The sequence below is a fragment of the Haliaeetus albicilla genome, chromosome 10 (assembly GCF_947461875.1).
Source record: "Haliaeetus albicilla chromosome 10, bHalAlb1.1, whole genome shotgun sequence".
In the NCBI taxonomy this organism is placed as follows: Eukaryota; Metazoa; Chordata; class Aves; order Accipitriformes; family Accipitridae; genus Haliaeetus; species Haliaeetus albicilla.
The window spans coordinates 21,614,472-21,635,258 of record NC_091492.1 but is presented as its reverse complement, the minus strand read 5'-3'; the positions used below and the strand labels follow the sequence as shown (position 1 = coordinate 21,635,258).

At 57.9% G+C, this 20,787-nt stretch overlaps 1 protein-coding gene across 1 annotated transcript; it reads left to right on the top strand.

Moving 5' to 3' along the window:
- The first annotated feature begins 74 nt into the window (after positions 1–74).
- On the top strand, positions 75–20,688 carry ZNRF1 (zinc and ring finger 1). Its single transcript, XM_069793786.1, has 5 exons — positions 75–1,035; positions 18,166–18,261; positions 18,966–19,071; positions 19,184–19,274; positions 19,416–20,688. The coding sequence occupies exons 1-4, from the start codon at positions 582–584 to the stop codon at positions 19,239–19,241; spliced, it is 714 nt and encodes a 237-aa protein (XP_069649887.1). The 5' UTR covers positions 75–581; the 3' UTR covers positions 19,242–19,274; positions 19,416–20,688.
- The last annotated feature ends 99 nt before the right edge of the window (positions 20,689–20,787 follow it).

The following is a 20,787-nucleotide window of genomic DNA, read 5'->3' as shown; positions in this document are numbered from 1 at the left end:
GCCGGCAGCAGCGCAGGGGTTAAGGGCGGCGGGCCGGGGGGGCCGGGGGCGGGAGCATGCGTGCTGCCGGCCTCTATTGTCTCCGGCGCGGCGCCGAGCACCCAGGCGGCTGGCGGCGGCCGGCAGCGAGGCCGTGCCCGGCGCAGCGCAGCGGAGCGGAGCGGGGCGCGCCGCCCCCGCCGCCCCCCGCCGCCCCATGGGCCGCAGCTGATCGTCGCCCGGCTGCCGGCCGCGCCCCGGGCAGGAGCGAGGCGGGCGGAGCGACCCGGCCGGCGTCCACCCCCCCCCTCCCCTCCCCCGCCATCCCGGTCCCCCCCCCCCCCCCCCCCCCTCCGCGGCCCCGGAGCCCTCGGCGGCCCCCGCCGGGGGTGACGGCGGCGGCGGCGGACTCGGGGCGCCCTCGCCCCTGCGGGCCCGGCGGGGGGAGGATGCCTGGGGCGGGGATGGGTTTTCGTCCGTAGCTCCCCGCGCCCCCCCGCTTCCTTCCGCCCCCTCTCGCCTCCCAGCGGCGGCGGGGGCGGCGCGGCCCCGTTCCCCGCGGGGGGCTGTCGCTCGGCTCCCTCCGGCCCGGCGGTGCCCATATGGGGGGCAAGCAGAGCACGGCGGCCCGTTCGCGGGGCCCCTTCCCGGGGGTGTCGACGGATGACAGCGCCGTGCCGCCGCCGGGAGGAGGGGGGGGCGGGCCGCCCCCCTTCGGCCATTACCGGGCGGGCGGCGGCGGCGGAGCCATGGGGCTGCGCAGCCGCTCCGTCAGTTCGGTGGCCGGGATGGGCATGGACCCCGCGGCGGCCGGCGCCGTCCCCTTCGGGCTGTACGCGGCGGCGGCGCGGGCGGCGGGGGAGGCCGAGCGGGCCCCGGGTGGCGGCAGCGGCGGCGGCGGTCCGGGCTCCGACTCCACGTACGCCCATGGCAACGGTTACCAGGAGACGGGAGGCGGTCACCATAGAGACGGGATGCTGTACCTGGGCGCCAGGGCCTCGCTGGCCGACGCGCTGCCCCTCCACATCGCGCCGCGGTGGTTCAGCTCGCACAGCGGTGAGTGCCGGCTCCCCGGAGCCTTCCCCCGGTTTCCCTTCCCTCCGTAGGTACGTTCGCCCGGCGAGGAGCGAGGGGGCGGTGGGGGGCTGCCTCCCGCTTGGCCGGCCGGTCAAGCCCCATCGTGCCAAGCCCGAAGGATGACCCCCCCGTCCTCTCCCCGGCGTGGACGGGTGGGTGAGCGCTGGGGCTGGCATCTGCGTCAAGGTCAAGGGAGGAAGGGGCTGTGGAGGGAGGAGGCTTCCAAAAAGGGAGGTGTTTTGGCTCTGGGGTGCGAAGCAGTGGATGTGGCACCCCCTGCCCCCCCCCCGCCCGACTTGGGGGAAAGTGGTCTGAGAGTGCTGTAGCTCGAGCCCTTGGTTTTGAAGACGTGGCTGAGCTCCTCGTGCCTCTCCTGAAGGGGTTTGGAGAGCGCCGGTCAGGTATAGCGGTTCCTATGCCTTAGAAACTGGGAAAGGGGCAGAGGCGGCCTTTGGAAGCGAGGTGTGGGAATCTTTTTCCCTTGTTTCGTCTGATAAAGGGCTGGGGAGAGGCCAAAGCAGGTTTTCTCATTCAAGCCAGCTGGCACCGTTGCGGTGCTGGGGAGGAAGCAAAGGAGGAACTGCCTGCCTCTTTAACAGGGCTGGGGAGCAGGCTGGGTTCTCTTGCAAGAAACGTGTCAGGCGAAGGGAGGGGGCAAGGTTGCCCCCATCCTCACCCTTCTGGCTGGACCCCTTCGTGTGTCCTGGTGTCTGGAGAGGAGCCCTGGCTGCGCGCAGGGCTGTGTCACTGACCTAGTTTTGGCTGGGTACAGGGAGCGAGGTGGGAGGTCCTCCCCTCCCCTTCTGGCTAGAGGGGAAGTCATTTCAGGGATGTCTCCTTGCGTTTCCTGGAATAGTCTGGGATTTCTCTCCCACCCAGCCCCCTTGCAAAGGCTGTCAGTGTTCTCCTTGCATGACGTGGTCTGGGAATTTCGTAATATGCCTTGGGACAACGCCTCATTTTCAGGAAGGCTTGAAACTGAACCAGTGGACAAGAACAAAGTGCAAAATGAGGCTCGCAGGGCCCATTTTCCTACTTCCGTCTTGGGATATTTCCTCTTTACCCAGTCTCCGGGGGCTGCTCTTCTCAGTTAAATCAAAGCTGTATGTCTTGCCTTACATCCTCAGTGGTGGAATGCCCCAGGCCAGGTTCCTATTGATCCAGATAAGCCAGGCGCTTGTAGTCCTCCCTGGCAGATAGGGAGGGCTGGCTGGCATGGAGCGCTGGCAATGAGACCCAGCGCCTTTGCAAACTTTCTTGGTCTGTGACCTTGCGCAGACTGTGCCGCTACTCTGGTTTTTAAACACAGAGACTAAGGCGCAGCGTCCTTCCAGGTATTCCACAAGCCTCTGTGCGAATGAGTGCCACGGGGCCTTCTGCTGCACCTGGTCCTGGAGCGAGGAGGGGTTTGTTTCAGAACCCCCGCCCACAGCTAATCTGTACATAGAGGTGGTCGGTCAGAGACTATCAGTTACATTAAATGATAGTTCTCAAACTGCAGCACTGAGAGGCAAAAACCTGTTCATAAAAATAAACCAGCTGCAAAATGGAGTAAGCTTTTTCCGGCCGCTCAAGTGAGTTAGTGTGATGCTAAGTTAAAGCTGGTGCCCTTGGAAGATTGCAGTGTGAGCTATGGGAAGCGCTGCAAGAACTGGGTTTCTCTGGTGCCTCTTTTGGGGCTCTCTGAGAGCGTTTGAGCTGTGCCGAAGCGTGCGCGGGCAGCAGCGAGAGTCGTTCAGTCTGTGCTGAAGCCTCTCCCGGTGGTGGTTCTTCCTCGTTGCTAATTAATAGCAAAAGGAGCAGTGGATGCTTAAAAAGCATTCTGAAAACTTGTCGGAGCTCATTAAACTTTTGCGTTCTTCTTCTCAGTGTAAGCGGTTAATGGAGGACTTGGAGACCAAGAGGAAGGGGAAGCAAGCCACCTCAAGATTGCTAAAATTCCTGCTGATCTCCCATTGCAGCTGGTTAATGTACAGCAGGGCTACTCACTTCTTCCCCGCTGCCTCCCCATCAACCCGCTCCTCTCGCGGCACTGAGCCACTCCATTAGCCACTGGAAAGTGCTGAAGCAGCAGCGCTCTGGTAAATGGAGAGGAGCTTTGCCATTGCTGCTTGTGACTATCCCTGCTCCTTTTGAAGGGTGTCTTGAGGGTGGGGATGAGGGGACCCGCCGACACACTGAACCCACTCGGGAGGACACGTGCCTGGGGGTCTTGGGGATCTGCCCAAGTTGCTGTACTGCTGCAAGGAGAGGAGTGCTCCAAATTCTGTGGCTAACAGGTCTGGAGAGTGGATCCTTGCCCTGCCTGCCCTTTCCTCCTGCCTCTGCACAGCCTGGAGACCTGGACAGTGCCGATCTCGGCACGTGAGGAAGGTTGTGTTCGTGGGCTTGCTCTTCCAGGGGTTCTTGGGTTTGGGGGAAGAGCCAGGAGCCTCGAAGTGCAACCTGGGCTCTGCAGGGACCTCAATGGGACAGTGAGGAGCCCTGGCTTAACACCAGCGATAAGGTGCTGTCGCTGCAGCAGCATGTCCGTGATAACAGGAGCACGCAGATAGGCTTGGTGCCTCGTCGCTCCCTTTATCTGCGATGCTGATTTTGTGCGCCTCTCCGGCTGCTTCGTGGCTCATCTGTCCCCTCAGCAGGGACCCCGAGGAGTGAGCTGGAGCACGCTGAGCTTCTTTTCCCCTAGCTAGTGTCATTCCTTCCCTTCTCTGCAGTCGAAGGCTTGTGGAAGAGCCAGGTGTGCCCAGGAAGGGAGAGAGGAGGGCTGTGCTGGGAAGCCTGTGCAGAGGGAGGTTACAAAACAGTCCCCAGGGCCAGCATGTGCTGCAGCATCACTGTAGGGTGCTGTGCGTTGTGACGGTCGTTGAGAAGAGCCCGCTGCCGACCGAGTCCCTCTGTGCTTTGCCATGGCTGCTGGGGTGCAGGGACAGAAGGAGTAGTTATGTACTGATGGCCTCTAGCCCTTCCAAGGCCAGGGGAGGAGAGCTGCTACTCTTACGAAGAGCAAAGCCTAAATGCATCTTTCAAACAGGGCGAGCGAGGGGGCTCTGACCTCTGAGGTGGACCTCGTCACTCTCTCCAAGGGGACAGCACCTCCGTGGGTAAGTGGACCCTCTTTCCTGATGGATTTTCCCAGGCGTGTCCGCCATCCACGCAAGCGACGTAACTGCTCCAGCTCCACCTGAAAATGCTCTGGGATTTCTCTGGCTACCCAGGGTTTCTGAGATCTGCTTCCTGACCTATGAGGGTGGAAGATGACAAAATATCTTTTGCAACTTGGGAGTATGTCTGTAGCACTTGACCCTGTCTCTGTAGCTTCATGGCCAATTAGGACTTCTCAGCAAAGCCAAGGCTAGCAGGAAGAAGGGAGAAAATGGAGACATGTGGTTTAATGCTGCCTGTCTCCAGCTTTGTATGGTTCTCTTAGTATCACTCATGTTACTCATCTTCATCAGAGGATCTCGGAGAGTTTGCAGAGGCTGTAAGTAGCTTAAAGTTTATCTGGAAATCCCCCTCATCACTCAAAGCCCTTGAGTGTTTGAAGCACCAGTAAATCCATATCTCCTTGTCTGCTGGCTAGCCCAAGGAAACACCTAACTCATCCTTCTGTGTGGTGCCATCAGGAATGTCGCAGGCTTTCCATGCACTGACAAAACAAGCTGTTTGTCCTGGATGCTGGCAGCAGTAAGGTCGGGAGGCCTTCTTTGCCAAGTGAGCTGCTGTGTTCTCACCAGTGCCTTGCCCAGAGCAGGAGGGCCCAGCCTGGGGGAAAGGGGTGTCTGGTGCGGAGGTGGCAGTCAGGGTATTGGACTGGGTCCTTCTCCAGACAGGGTTAGAGAGTGAATCGAGCTGGAAGCACTCTTTGATCCGGCTCTGGAGTCAGGAATGTGAAAGGATGTGTTGGAGGATGAGGTGAAGGGGTGTGTGAACATGCGCGTTGGGCAGCCCCGGTCTCTGCCCAGCTGGGAAGAGGCATGTCTGTGGTGTATCCTTGCTGTGCTCTGACAGCTTCAAGTCCTGAGCTTTTTCTTGCTGGTGCTTGGCAATCCTCACTGCTGAGCCAGTCCTGCCATTGTGGTCTCTACACCAAAATCAGAAGGCCTAATTCTAGCTGGCTAGCTGGCGAGCTGCTGGAGGGAGTCCACTTTCAGCCCTGACTTTCCTGCCACCAACTTTTCAACATGCAGACATCATATGTGCTCCCCTCCCCCCCTTGCAGGGGCTAGGCCAGGGGAAGGGCACCCCAAGGTCTGCAGGAACTTGCTGTTGTGAATCTGGTTTTGCCAGTGGAAATTTCCAAAGGAGACTGTCCTCAAACCGTCTTTTTGTGGGTTTGGTGCTGGTGACTGCCTGGCAGCCAGGTCAGGCACCCGCAGCATTGCCAGGCCTGTGGATCATTCGGGAACGGTCCTGATGACTCCCCAGGCTCATGATATTCAGCTGTTGGACCCGAGGGGTCTGGAGGGGTTGCTCTTCCAGTTCTGCCTTCGAGCTGGCTGCAGGATAGCATACATCCGGGGCCAGGGGAAGAGGCAGCAGCACCAAATACCAGAAGATGGGAGACTCGAAGGCAGCTTTAATGCATGCCAGACCCGCAGCGTGGAGATGAAGTTTAAGTGTGTCAACGTTGGCGTTGTGCGTGAGAAGCTGGCGGCGGCGGTTATCTTCAGTCTCCGCAGCGAGAGCTAGCGCAGGCTGTCGCTGCGCTGCCTTGCCACTCCAGTGCCCTCCGAAATCTCTTGGCTGCCTTGCCCAGGAGTGAGGCACTAATTGCTGTGTGTGCTAACTGGCTTGGCTGGGCTCGTTCATCTCTAAACCTGTGCATAAATCGGCACAGGGGAGCCAAGCGCCCTCTCCCCCGTCCGCACACATACACTCCAGAGATACTGAGAACGATGCTCTCGTGCTCCATGGGCTGACCCACTTCCCAGCCAGGGTTGTCTTCCCGGCCCGTGACGTAAGTTTATCCCATGCTGGTTTGTTTTGCTGAGATGTTTGTTCCGGTGACTGGAATAACCGTAAAGGCTCCTCTTATTTATTAATGTGCTATTAGGGCTGCTCTCCCTCCCTCTCCCTCTCTCTCTCCCTCTCCCTCTCCCCCCGCTCTCTCTCGTTTGCTGGCCAGAGGATCAATCAGATGCAGCCGTCGTTGGTGGAGGAGTGGTACCAGGGCTGGCACCCGGCCAAGGGAGCCGCGGAGAGTCATGGGAAAATGCTGCTAAATGCCGAAAATTAATTTCAAGAGAAGCGCAGGGAGGGAGAAAAACCCACTTTGGGGGGGAAAAAAAAGAAAAGAAAAGCTTTTTTTCCTCCGATGTAATCTCCTGTGTGACAAATCAGACAGGCAGCAAAGAGCTCTTTGAATGAATTCCCTCTGCAGAAACCAGTCCCGTGGCACCCCAGCCGGTCAGTGGGCAGCCACGAGGCGTGTCTCATTGCCTCTGCTGCTGGTACACCGAAGCCTGATGTGTCAAATACTTGGGTCTGAGTAAACGTGACCTGGCTTTCTCCTGCTTCCCTTGAAAATTGAAATCGTAAGAACTCGCAAGTGATTTACACGAGTGGCCGAGTGATGCTATAAAGCAGCAGGCCCCGATGCAGAGTGTTTTACCTGCCTGCTCTGGCGTGGCTGTGTATCGGGGTACAACAAGCCTCTCTCTGTAGCGGCAGACCCATTTTTTTATTTCAGATAGAGCAGGAGTGGTTAAAGTTGGGCCTTAGATGTCTCACCTTCACTGGTCCCACCAGGCAGGTTTCAAATGCGGGTGAACCTGTTGGGGGCTTGGGTCTCCCCACCCAGGGATTCTCCCGCTGTGCCTTGTGGGTGCTGTTTGGCCAAATACTTTTGGTTGGTGCTTTCTGGTGGGAGACTGTCGGGAGGTGCAGCTGCAGGAAGCTCTGCTGGCCTGGGGCCTCTTCTTGTGCCGCTGCACTGTGTTTCCCGTGGGCAGAGCCCGGCTGCCGGTGGGTTTCCTGCCCTGCCGGGCTGCGGGCAGGGGAGGGGAGTGACTGTGGCAGGGGACAGAGCCTGCTTTTTCTCTTGGTGTGGTTTAGCTTTCCAGCCTGCTGCGGGGCCCACACAGCCCAGGGTTTTGAGGAGGGTGGCAGGAAGAGCTGGGGAGCCGGCAGGCAGGTCCTCGCAGCTGGTCTCTGTGCTGCCGGCATGGAGCTCGGTCCATTGGTGCTCCCTGCTGTGGTCCCCGTGCCTGTGCGCTGCCAGGTTGGTGCCACTTGCGGCTGGCTGAGCTTGAGCGGATGCATCGCTCGGTGCTGGTGTCGTCCTTCCCCAGGCCCCAATGGCGAGTCTATGGGCAGCTGGAGGTGTTTGATACAAGGTGTATTTTGCCAGTGGGGATGGTGCCTTGTTGTTGGAGAGGCTCCAGTGCACCTCCAAGATGGAGCTGACTCTTTTCTCCCCTCCTTCCCCATGGAACTGACCTGCACTGGCCGATGTGGGCAGCAGGTTGGCCCCTGGGACAGCTGCGGTGTTGTGCTGCTCGGGAGGGCGCAGGCTGAATTAGCTTGGGAAATTCCTGGCTTTCTGCACTTGTGCACACTCGTGCAGCTGTGGGCCTCCCATCAGCGGTACAGAAACGAGACTGTGTGCCTTGTGCAACGATCTTGTGGTGCTTTGTACGGGAGCAGAGAGATGCAGTGGAAATATTTACCCTTTTGCTAGTTTTAGCAATGCTAGCAGAAATTTCACAGGGCTGTATATTCCCAGCGAGCACTCGTTGAGGCTGCATCAGGTTATGGCCACGGTTCCTGAGAGACTGTCACCTACCAGTTACAGAAATGGGGCTGAGACAGGTCCTGGCGAGGGAAGCACAACGGCACAGATGAAGAATTGAACTGAAAGCCGCTCAGAGCTGTTTCCTGGCCCTAGCAGGCAGGACAGCGTGACAACAGTGGGTATTTTTAGAGGCCAGCTGCCTGCAACGCGAGGGAAGGAAAGCAGCAGTCGAGCAGGAGAACTGAGTGATGCTTCCCTTGTCCCACATCCCTGCCCAGCATTTTACTTCCTCCCAGGACAGGGCTGCTGGCATTAAGCAGTTTCCACATCTTCCATGCCTCTTTGCCTGTTGCCGCCTTGAAAGGCGGCTGGCTTCATTCTTCCCTCGGCTTTCGCCATGGCTGCGTGTTTCTGTTTCTCTGATCGCAGCTCCGCAGCTCGAGGGTGGTGCTGGGGGCTCTGCTCTTCGCTTCCCAGACGATTGCATTACAACTTGGTGTGGTGGGCGTTTTGGGGATTGTTTTTTGGAGAAGTCTTTGTCGCCAGGAAGGGAAAACCCGCAGTTTCTCCTGCAGCCGGGGTAATTGCAGTAATTCATTTGGGAGCTCTCCCTACAAGGCGATGGAGCTGTGTTTTGTCAGAAGTGCTGCAGGGGAATTAGATCCACCTTTCAATCCATCCATCCAAGGCCTGTACATCTGTAGCTGGGGAAAATGATGGGGGGATTGGCTCTAGCCAGATGGCTTAAATTACCATCTGCAGGGAGGTCAAGTCAATATGGGTTGAGATCAGTTTTGGGGCCAACTTCTGTTAAGCTGGTGCTGAGGGGGACAGGGTGAGGCTGAGCACCCTGCCTGAGCTGCCTCGGCATTTCGGGTTATCCCCACCCAGATCTTGCTGCTTTGAAACTATTGTCCATCCGCTTATTTATTGCAATGTTGATTTGATAGCCCTTGAAGTCTGCTATTTGCCTGGATCTTACCCTTCTGAGGGTGGTTGTAGATGCCTTTGATTTCTCTTTGCTCCCAGTAGACAGATACAAAGCAGGCAGCACCCTGTGGCCAGTCCTGGGTGAGTGTTTCACGGGGGCACTCTGCTTCCCAAGGCCCTGCCCATCTCTGGAAGTGGGGATACACTGTGCTCCTCTGCGTGTTGCCGTGGTGTTTTTCCTTTCTCCTGGGGAAGGGAGAGCTTGAAATCCCACAGCTGGGATTTTTGTCATCTGCAGCCCCGCTATCTCCCTCCTGCTCCCAGTGCCCTGCTGGCTGCGTGACAGCTTGGCCTTTCCGGTGTTTGAGGGCGGCACATGTTGAAGCGAAGGGGAGGCAGGAGCAGAGAAGGTGGGACAGCCGGGCAGGGTTGTTCCTGCCTGTTGCACGGTGGGCAGGGCCTCCTGCTTCTGCTGGCAGGATCCAGTGTGGGCAGACCCTGCTGCTCACTGAGGTGTTCATTCCTCCGAAATGTTGTGCTTTGTGTTTTGGAGGTTTGGCTCCTGGAGCTGCAGAAAGCTGGCTCTGTCTGCCAGCCACCTCCATGCTGCAAGGGCAGCCAGGAAACACACAGGGCAGGGCTGCTCCAGAGTGAGAATGAGTTGTGTGATGTGGCCCCATTCCCGGCACGGGGGTATCTTCAAAGCCCCAGCCTCTGGCTGGAGAAGGGGAGCTGATGCTGCCTGGCTAAGCAGCTTGGTGCTGTTGAGCATCCCTCCCCTCCCGCACCATGCACCGCAGAGGTGTGTGATCAAACTGCAGGTCTGCACCCCACTCTTTCCCTTCCTGCTGTCCTGGTAACCTGGGGAATTCACTGGGCAGCCCTCAGCAATTGCAGACCCTTCTAGGGAGCACGGAGATGTTCTCTGCCATGCATCTCTTCCTACCACCCAAGGGGCATGTGAGGTTAGGGCTTGCTCTGCAGTGTGCTCCTCCCTAGGATTTTTTTCCAACAGTGTCTGTCTTTCTGCAGAAACAACCAGTGTTAACTGGCCGTAAGCATTTCCTAGCCGTGCACTGCCTGTGGGTCTAGCTCTGTGTGCCTTTTGTGCTCTGTTTGCTGCCCACTACATAAAAATTGCCCTTTCTCTACCCTGAAAAGCAGTGCTTCGTCTTTCCCACGCACCCTGGAGGCCAGGGGTCTCGCACTGATGAAAACCAGTTGCCCCAGTAACTCCTGCCACCACGGCCTAGGCATCAAGTGCCATGGGAGACCCTCCACCACGTTGTTTGTGCAGTGCTGCAATGCCATACCCAGGGAGGAGGTGTCCCAGGAGCTGGATGGGATCGCTTCCCAGCAGGAGCGGGTACATGGGTGAGATCAGTGCTCCCTCTGCCAGCATTGCGAGGCCAGGGCATGTCATTTTGTGTCTCTGGAGTGTCCCTTCATCCTCCCAGCGAGATCAGCTGAATCTGAGGCATGACGGAGCCAGGACAGCGTCAAGGCACGAGTCTTCTGCTTTGGAAAAACCCAGGGGTCAGGAGGGAGGTAGCCAGGGAGCTGCCACTTCACCCCACGGGGTCAGATCCGGTTGCGTTTGGGAGTGGCTCAGGTCAGGCTTTTGCACTTAAGCCTTTCCGAAAGTGGGAATTCCTCTGGCAGCTCAGTGGCAGCTAGAGCCTGATGGCTGGGACTCCGTAGGTGCCTCCCCAACGGATGGCTTAGTCAGAAGTGACTCACCCCGCCGGTCCCCGCGTGACGTTGCCTCGCTGCTCCCTCCCAGCCGCTGCTGAGCCAAAGCGTCCAACTCTCCCCTTCTGCTCAGATTTCCCAGTCGCCTCATCCCACTGTGCTGCTGGAGGATCCCTTGTGCTCCTTTATTTCGGCACCTGGGATGCCCCCTGTTGCCCCGTTGGCTCCGTGCATGTTGTGGATGATCGCCTGCAGCAGAGCTCACGGTTGGGCTTCCTTCGCACAAATATTCAGGAAGAAAAAAAACAGGCACACCCTTTGGAAATTCCCAGGTATGCCTGCAGGATCCCTTTCCTCTCTGGGCAGTGAATTTGAAACCCTGAGCATCCCTTGAGAGGTGGGGAGGCAGCACCAGGGCATCCCTGCAGCACTTCCATACAATGAGATGGCCCCAGGCCAGTTTTGTGACTAGCAGGAGCCATGAATGAGCTTGTAACTCGGTAGATTCAAGCCCTGCAGCCCAATGACAGGAGTCTAAGGTGTTAATGCCTTCACTGGGCTGTCACCCAGGACCCCTCTGCTTAACTTTGCTGATCTCCGGGATGCTAAAATTAGCTTTGGGCTACACACTCTTCCTTATGAAGCCTGTTCCCAGCAGCTGGGGGAGTGTTTCTGCAGTAAACTAGGACTAGCTGGAAGGCAGGGTGACCCCAGGAGGTTGCCTTTCTCATCCAGATCTGGGGGAAATGATCCTGCAGCATAGCCTGGGGATGCTGGGGAGGGAGATGCTCTCTACCTGTAGCATAGGTACTTTTGTTCAAAAATTACAACTGCAGCCACGGAAGGGGCAATACTCAAAACAGCAACAGCAGTGGGGGTGCTTGGGGTGCAGAGGCTGTTTGCACGTCTTCCCTAAGGATGTGTGTGCAAAGAGGGTGGCTCTGGATGTCCTGTGACTGTATAGCTGGGCCTCTTTGCCCTCCCGCTTCTCAGTGTTCATGGGCTGTGCTGGAGGTGTCTTGTAGGGCTTTGGTGTGTTCGTCTGCTGAGGCTCAATGTCTTTCGGTGCTCTGGAGCAAATGTCCCTGTGGGTTCCCTCTCTCGTGTTTCCTGCCCTTTCCCAACTCTTCGGCTTTCCCCAGCCCCAGTATTGCAACCTGTTCTTCTTCCTGTCCTCCCCCCCCGCCCACATAAGAAACCAGCTGGCTAAAAAAAAAATCTCTGCCTCCTGGCTTGCAGCAAGCCAGCCCTGGTCTGCTGTGATGTGATGCTTCCCAGCCCCTCTGCTCCATGGCCTGCATCCCTCTGGCCCTCGTGGCTTCCCCACATCCCACCTGGAGCACTGATGCCTTTTCCTTGCTGCTGCATCTCCTCTTCATGGCTCGAGTAGGGTGGGAGTGGGCAGAGGCGTCTCCAAAACCCAAGGCCTCAAGCGTTAGGGCAGTGCTGGCCTTGGCCAGCTTCGTGGTCCGTGGCATGTCTCTGCCACCCTGGACTGGCATGTGGCTGACCTGACAGCAAACACCTGCAGTGTGGGGGCTTTGCCAGGAGCCACTGTGAACTAGGGACAGCTTTTCTTCAACATTGCACAGGAGTGGCTTCTTTTTTGGGGTGCTGCTTTACATGCCAAACATCTATTTTCTCCCAGCTCAGCCAGCTGAACTGACTCAGTCAGCAGGGAAGCAGTGCGGGGGGATGGGGATGGAGCCAGACCATCTCTCTGCCGAGGCAGCAGCCTCCACTGTTGGGTTTCTCCCCAAGTACTGCCATCCAGGGATGTCCCATCCCAGCCACGTCCCTGCTGCCTGGCTGATCATCTGGGGATGGCCTCCTGGCATCCCCCAGCCCTGCCTCCCTTCTGCCCCCAGGAAGGTGGGATGTCTTGTTTCCACCCTGGACCCAGCCTTTATGCTCTCTCCACTTCCCTGCAGCCTTGAATTGGGAGGAAGGACACTCGTGTGGCCCTTTTTTGGAGCCAGTAAATGAGGCTGCTAAAGTGCTTTACTCCTTCCTGCCTACGTGTCCCCGCTCATGTCAACCCTTGTGCTGCACAATAGCTAAGCACCGTCATGGCATTCAGCCGGCACCTTGTGTCCTGCTGGGGCAGCAGGCCGCGGGCTGTGTTGGACTTTGGCTGCTGCATCTGCCTTGTGCAGCTGATGCCATTTCCTTCTGCAAGGGGAGGTTGGTTCAGGCCTGATCCTGCTGGGTGCCCTGGCCTCCAGGCACTCAATGAAAGCACTTTGCTGGCACAGGGAGCATGGGATTCTTTTGGGGTCCTTGGTGGGATGGGTCCTTGGCGCAGCTGTAAGCTGCCTCCTGGCCCTGGTGCGAGGTGGCATCGCTGGCTGTATCGCTCAGAGGCTGGTAGAGTGTCACTTCCACAGTGGGTGATGCTCTCAGAAGAGAACACCTGTGGAGGTCCTCAGCTACCAGGTCCCTGCGATGCCCAAGTGCTGGAGATGTGCTCTGTGCACCCCATGTGCCGTCTCCAATGTGCTGTCCTGTGTGACCATCGCTTTCAAAAAGAGGCTGCTTTAAGCCAGTAGGGAATTTATTCTACTGGAGATGTTGGGTCTGAATATCTTGGCTCTGCAGGTTTCCTTTGCTTGGCTGGTGAGGAGGACAACCCCTCCGTGATCCCTTCCCTCCTGGGGCTGTGCTGGAGCCCATGAGGGCTAAGGGAAGGGGAGGACTTGGAGCCCCTTTGCCTCACCCAACCCCACGTGCTTCTGCTTCAGTTTGACCAACTGGGCCCATAGACATGGTCTTTCAGTTTTTCCCTCCTCTCTGATCACTAGCATGGTTTTTTTAAAGATGATCCATCTCTTCCAGCTTCCACCTGGTGCCGGTTCAGTTGGCGATGTCGGGGAGCCATGGGAGGAGCTGTGATGCTCAGGGTTTGCTCGGCAAGGAGAAGGCACCAGGGCTCTGCTTCAGCTGCATGCTTGGACCAAATATTCCCTGCATATGTCTTGTGCTTGGATGCATCCTCACCTGGTGTAAGCCAGCTCCCTTGGCTGGGTGCCCAGGATGCTCTCTGGAGACATGGAGATGGGCTGTGCAGCTGAGGTTTTGGGATCTCCCATGGACATCAGGCAGCCTGGGGCTTACCCCTGAGCTACCTGGTGCTCACAGTGTCCCTCGCAGGCACACTTTGGCAAGTTTGTGTAGTCGCTCCCACACACAGGGCTCCTGGCTTATCCTGCTGCAGTAGCAGGGCCCTGGGCAGTCAGGGATCCCTTTGGTGAATGCTACTCTGTATGGGGTGGGTTGCTGGGGTTGCACCTGCTTGCTTGTGCCTGGGCTGCTGCTTCTTCCCCCTGCCTTCAGGGCATGTCATCCCCCACTGGCCTCTTCCTCCCACCACTGGAGGTGCCACACAGCAGTGAAGCTGCTGCTCCCTGCATTTCGGCCATCTGCTAGCAACAGAGCCAGGGTCTTCTACCACTGGAGCGATGCCAAGTCTCCTGGTGGCACCATAGCCTGTAAGTGATCCATCTGGAGGCACACCGAGTTAGCAGAGGGTTTGGTGAGTGAATGAAGAGGTGGCACGTGCCTTTCCCTACCATCAAGGACAGGGTTGCAGCTCCTGTGGACGCTGTCTTGCCTGTCCCCGAGGCAAGCAGTCGTTTCCACTCCCAGGACATGGTGTGGCTGACCTCGCTGTAGTGCTCAGTGGCTTCCCCAAACCACAGAGGTTTCTGCGGACTTCACTTGTAGACACAAGTGATGGGAATTTCCTATCCCAGCTTCAGAAGCAATTCCTAATGGGTATGGCCACGGCTGTGTTTGAGGCCGTGATTACAGATGAGTTGGAAAAGTGTCTTGACCCTCCTGCCACTACCAAAGCTGCCCCGGCAGCCTGTGTGGTCGTGGTTTCAGCACTGTGAGGGTTAACCATGGGGCTCTTTCAGCTTGCATTGGACCTGCTGGAGGTTTTCAGAGATTCCCAGCTCTGCTTCGCCTGGCTCTCTAAAATTAACCATGTAACCTTCCTAAAAATACTCAGAGGGCAGTAGCCCCCGGAGAGCACCAGCACTGCTTGCTCCCAGTTTCTAGACCAAGCCATCGGAGAGATGAGATCACCTGCCAACATGTGTCTCGCAGCCCTGGAAAGCCCTTGGCTTTCTCAAGTCTCCTGCAGGATACAAGAGTCCAGGTCTGGATCTGAACCTGACTTTCCAGGCCAGCCCGCTATCCCGCATCACCGTCCTCTTCCTCACTTGCTCCTGTGAGAGGTGGTGCCTGCCTGCACATCTCTGCCTGCAGTGAGAGTGCCAGCTTCAGGTTTAATGTGCTGCAGGCAGGAGCATCCATTGCCAGCTGCTCTGGGTGCCTTGGGAGGGAGAAATGGTCCATGGCCTTTCTTCAGAGATCTCCCTAGCCTCCCCGTGGGTGTGGGAGGCCCAGGCGAGGAGGAATAGCTGGGCCCTTCCTCTCTCATGGGTTTTTTTTTTTTTTTTTAGGCATGTGGGAGGAGGGCGGAAAGGGCTCAAGGAGGAGGGGGGGAGCTGAATTTTCCATGAGCAGCTGTCAAAATGTAATCTCTTGCATTGCTTGGGCTGGCAGCTTAGGCAGGATAAATTAACGGGGATTTCGGGGAACGTGGAAAATACCATGGCCCGGAGGGGGCCGGCCGCGTGGGGAGCGGCCCTTTCATCTGCAGGACCAGCTCCGGGCCCCAGCACCTTCCTGAACCGCAGAGGGATGCTCTGAGACGCTGGGCTCGGCGCCTGCCGCTGTCAAGTGTCGGCTGTCCCCTGGCCTCAGTGGCTTTCCACCCACCGCCTTCTCCCAAGGGTCATCCAGAGAAGGGGTGAGGGAGCCTGACCCCCTTCTCTGCCTTCCCTTTCCTGCTGGCAGTGGGCTCCCCACAGCTCCAGTGCCTGCAGCGGAGGGGGATGCAAGCAGTTGCTCTTGCAATGCCAACTATTTGTGCCGACAGCTGGGATGGAGGGCGGCCCCCCACCCCGGGGGCCTTTCCATGCCAGCTCCTCGCTCCCGCTCAGACCCAGGAATTTATGCAATTGCATTTTCATGATTTTTCCCACCCCCCCACCCCCCTCCATCTTGTGAAATGCAGAGCCAGGAAAGTGTGTGTGCTTCTGTGCTTGGCTCAGCCTCCAGACCCGTGTGGCAGCCAGCGTCTGTGGCTGGAGCACACCATGCACATGCTGGAGTTTGAGCCCGGGCCCCTCCGTCTCTGCAATGTCCCCATGTCCTTGGCATGGGGACGCGATGGCGCTGGGGGTCCCTGTCCCCCAGCCAGCTGCCTGGGGAGCACCAAGGAGCGTGACGGGTGTTCGTGCTGGCTATTTATAACTGTGCTAAAGCTACCCTAACTAGCAAAGAGGTCTGGAGATATGGCAACAGCCACTCACCAGAGCTTGCAAAGGGCCCTGCTCTTTCCCTGGCTTCTGCTGCTTTGCCAGCAGCCAGCAGTCGTGCCCTGGCAGCTGTGGGACAGGCAGTCTCATCCAGGGCCCTCTCCCTTTACCCTGGTTGCACGTCTTGTAGGATCCCTTCGGGTGCTGCCAGAGCCGGCAGATCTGGGGCAGCTGTTTAAAATAACATATTGGCACAGAAAAAGGGGGAACCAGAGAAAACGAGGTCTTCCCATACGATGCATGGGGGACAGTACCTAACCTCTGCAAATGCCTTGCCCTGACACCAAGTTTGCAGCCAAAACCCTTTTTCCAAAGGGAGTCTTTTACAGCTGCCCTGTGCCAGGGGCTTGCTGCTGGAAACTGGTCCCCGGACCTTCCTCGGTAGGGACCAGCACCCGCGGTGCTGGCAGACCGTCAGTGTTCAAGCAGGATCAGTTCAGCCGGGGACAGGGGCAGGCGGGCTGCCAGGGCAGCTGGCGGATGGGAAAGGTGTCTCACAGGGGGAGGCTAGTTGGGTCTTGCAGAAGGCAGGCTGGGACGCTATCTGAGCCTGCTCTATAAATACACCAGGTGGGTAAACACTTGGTAGGAGAAAAAAAACCCAACTATTTTAGCTAATGGGCACTGCTGCCACAAGGTATAAATCGGTCAGGAGTAAAATTAGGCTGGAGCGGAGAAGGCAGATTGGTGCTGCTGCCCATGAGTCTTTGGCTGCCAGTGCTGTCCTTTCGGCCGGGGCTTGGTGTAATGGGGCTGGACTCGCAGCAGAGATTCTGCGGCTCGGCCTGGCTGGGACAGGGATGTGTCTCTGCAGTGGCACACTGTGGGCCAGCCTGACACCCTGCTGGAGGGGCCCGTGGGCTCAAGGGCTCCTTGTTTTAGCAGGTCACTTTAGAGTCAGTCCCCAGCCATCCACGACAGTCATCCTTGCTGTGCCCTCCTGGGAAATAACCACAGCGGGGCAGGAATCGGCATCCCTATCCTAGGCTTTCATCTGGGGAGCTGGGATGTAATCTGCATTTATCACCACTGCTAATGAGAGGGTGCTCAGGTGTTGAGCAGTTATCCTGGCTGTTTGCACGGCATAGGTCTGAGCTGCCTCCCGTTAAAGCCACCGGCACTTTCTGCCTTCCAAGAAGCAAAAAATTTCCCTTGCCACATCCATCTGGTGGCAAACAAGAACCTGATTCATTCTTAGATAATTCGTGTATGTTCCTTTTCTCTTTCCTGAGCAGCCTTTGCGTATATATATGAAGAAAGCTCTTAAGCGGCACTGCAGTCAAACCTGATCTGCTTTTAGAAGACAGGTCCTTAAATTACCCTCTCCCTCTCTGCAGGCAGGGAACTGCTAGATATTCTGGTGCAAACCCATGGTGGTGGTGGTGGCATGCGCATGTTCGGCTGCATCAGCTTGAGCCCCACTGCACTGGGCAGTGACAAACCGCATGGCTTCGAGCTGGCTTCAGTGGGAGGGCAGGGAGTCCTGGGTGGGTGACCTGCAGGGCTGGTTTGGGATTTGATCCCTGGGAGTTTGGGGCTTGGAAACCTGGGTTTGGGGCAGCCTTGCTCGGTGGTGCTGGGGACTATGTCGTGGCGGTCTGCATGGCTCGAGCAGGTGGTGGCACCGGTGTGATACCTGGGCCCCATCCTCATGCCCAAGCAAGGATGCAGAGTGGGTCTGGACATCACGGCCAGCTTCACCCAAGAGTCCGGGTCACCAGGCAGGTCCAGGTGACAAGGCAAGGTCAAGCTGGGACGTCAGTCTGTGGGGTCCCCCTGCTCCAGGGGGCTGCTGGCTGGCATCAGAGGGGCAAGCACCCACCTCATTCCTGCAAAAAGCTGGAGAAAGCAGCAATTTGGGCTCGTGGCTCCGGCCTGGCAGTCCTCTGCTGCGGCCCTACAGAAAAACCTCCTTCCTTGCAGCTTTTCTGGCTCAGCCATGCGGGGCTGAAGTACAGCAGTGGGGACAGCACCATCGTGGCACAGGGACATGCCCCTGTGCTCACCAGCCCCGGGGTGCTGCATGCCCCGGGCTGCTCCTCGCCCTTTAAGGCCCAGCAGCAGCTGATGGCCACGTGTGTGCTGCCTTGGCACACTCTCTGTGCCCTCTGTGCGACGGCGGGCACTGGGACCACCGGCGCGCCAGCTCGGGTGGCTGTCCCCCACGCCGGCGCTGCTGGCGGCCGGCACAGGATGAGCAGGTGCCCGGCGGGCGCTGTGTGGGGTGTGTGCCACCATGCAGGCAGCAGGTGAGGGGCTGCCCGCTGCCGTGCCCCACCATGGCCTTGGGGACTCCCTGGGATGCAGGATGGGCTCTTCTCCTCCCCTTGCTAAGGGCTTGTCTCTCTGCTCTCCCTCCAGGTTTCAAGTGCCCCATTTGCTCCAAATCCGTGGCTTCTGACGAGATGGAAATGCACTTTATCATGTGTCTGAGCAAACCTCGCCTCTCCTACAACGGTAAGGGCCGGTGGCCAGGCTGTGTGGGGACACGGCGTCCTGCAGGCTTGGGATGGCTCTGGGCAGGCTGGAGAGACGCTTGCCGCAGGCTGTGCAGGCAGACGGCTCGGCTGGGCTTGCCAAGAGGGCAGTGCTCCAGTGGACCGGTGCAGCTCACGGTCCTTGCTCCACTCCTCTCCCTCGGCATGGCTCGACCCCACCAGTTTTGCCTTTGGGACCCTTTGTAACACAGCCCCGTACCCGTGTTGCTCACCCTGGTGTGCTGTGCCGGAGGGAGCCGTCCTGGCTGGGTGTCGTGCCCAGTTAGGGCAGGGGACGTGTCCTCCTGGGCTGCCTCTCTGAAGGGTTGCTGCCTTCCTCCCTTCTGCGCTGGCAGTGAGGCTTACTGGGCTGAGCACTGGTCTGCAAATGCCTGCATCTCCCATCCTCCCTCCTGACCACTCACCGGGGAGTGGTGCTCACCCCCTACTCAGTGGTGCTTTTTTGGAAGCCGGGGTAGGAGGTATGTTGGCTGCAGCTGCCCCAGCCCCACCTCCCCACCGTGCCTCCACCTGAGCCTCCTGACAGTGCTTGCTGGCGCTGCTGCCACTTGGCTGCCCCATCCCGGCTGCCTCCGTGGAGGTGGCCATGGGCTCCCCTCCATCCCGGGAAGGGGAATGCCACAGTGGACTGTGTCTCACCGCTGCCCTTGTCTCCCCTCCCAGATGATGTGCTGACCAAGGATGCCGGCGAGTGCGTGATCTGCCTGGAGGAGCTGCTGCAGGGGGACACGATAGCCAGGCTGCCCTGCCTCTGCATTTATCACAAAAGGTACTGCACGGGCATCGGGAGCGAGGGGACACAGCCAGGCAGGTGGCAGGGGGGCAGGCAGGGACAACCTGAGGCTCAGCAGCACGGTGGTGACACACTCTCCTCTTTGCAGCTGTATAGATTCATGGTTTGAAGTGAACAGATCTTGCCCAGAGCATCCTTCTGATTGACCTGCCGGGCGTGCTTGCTGACTTCTCTCTAAGGTGAGCCTGTGGCGGGCTGTTCTGAGGTAATTTTCCCGTGCTGGGTTTTTAAATCCTGGGCCAGGAGGGTAGGATGGGGTGGGATTGGGGTGGCCATGGCTCCTGCTCCTCACCTGGGATCATCTCTCTTTGCCTTTGCAGGGCACCTTGCTATACCTGCTGTACCTCCTCTCCCTGTCCCCCCCTGCCCCGCCTGGAGTTTTGGGCTGACTTTAAATTCCTCGAGAAGACAAAAATAAAACACAGAAACTTGAATCCACTTGGGACAACAGCGAATTTTTTTATTTTATTTTATTATTTTTATTTGTTTTGTTGTTTGGGGTTTTTTTTTGTTGTTTGTTTTTTTTTAATTTAAATGAATATTAAAAAAAGAAACATCCAGGAGAAGACAGTGTGAGAAAAGCAGAGCGACCTGCTCTCCCCTCCACAGCCGCTGGTCACCAGGAGAGCTCAGCCTGCCAGGGAGGCCCCAGAGACACCCTTGGCCAGAACCCTGCCATGATGTTTGGCTTTTCTCCCCAAAACGAAGGGGAAAGCTGCCGGGGGACAGCCGGCCAAACGGAGCACGCAGCATTTCTCACCGGCAACCCCCCCACCTCCCACCTGGACTCGCCCGGGGGCTCTGCTCGGTTTTTTTGCACTGACTAAATGGGAATTTTCTCTTCTCTCCCGTCTCCCTTTTGGAGATCTCCACCCCATCCCTGGGAGCGCGAGACGGGGACTCTGCCCCACGCCGAGAGCGGGGCCACTGCTCCCCCCTGCTGAGCCGCGGGGGTCCGTCTTTCAAGTGTTTACAACGAGAGAAAAAAAAAAGGAAAAAAAAAGAAGAAAAAAAAAAGAGAAAACCGGAAAAAAAAAAAAAACAAACCACAACTGAAGCTTTGTGTTGACTGGCGTGTTCTTCGATTTGAGCTTCCCTGCCCCGGTGATGTTTACAGACTGGTCACTCTTTAACTCAGCTATAACCACTCAGAGACTGGAGAGCCGCAGCATCCCCGCCGCCCCCTCCCGCCGCCCCCCCCTGCCGGACTCCTCTTGCCAAAACCACCCCCCTTCTTTCTTTCCATCGCCTTTGAGTCAAACCCTTTTGGGGAGGGTATGGGGAAGGCCCCCGATGGCCCTCTGGCCACGGGGGTGGCTTTGCCAGAGGTGCCAAGATGGAGTCATTTCACGGCAGTGACCCCCTCCCAGCCCATCCCCGTCCCCTCCCGGCACGGCGGGCACGTTTTCGTTGGTGAGACCTCCCCTGCTGGTGGCCGTGCCCCTGCGGGAAACCTTTCTGTATTTATATATTAAAAAAAAAACGGGGGAAAAAAACTAAGAGTTCAGAGCTTGGGGGGAGCTTCCTTCATTAGTCAAGGTGTTTTGATATGGTATTAAAACAATGTTCAATAAAATATTCACTGTTATTTTATTTCACTGGCTTTCTTGGTAAAGCAGACTATGCCTGTGGGGTGCCGGAGCCCCCCACGTGCGCTGATGTCCCTTCTCCATGCCTGCCTTGGCATGGAGA

Bases quoted from the DNA above. Each gene is read 5' to 3' on its own strand.
- ZNRF1 (XM_069793786.1), top strand. From the start codon at position 582: ATGGGGGGCAAGCAGAGCACGGCGGCCCGTTCGCGGGGCCCCTTCCCG. The intron at 1,036-18,165 runs GTGAGTGCCGGC...CTCTCCCTCCAG, and splicing joins GTGGTTCAGCTCGCACAGCG to GTTTCAAGTGCCCCATTTGC. The intron at 19,072-19,183 runs GTACTGCACGGG...TCCTCTTTGCAG, and splicing joins CTCTGCATTTATCACAAAAG to CTGTATAGATTCATGGTTTG.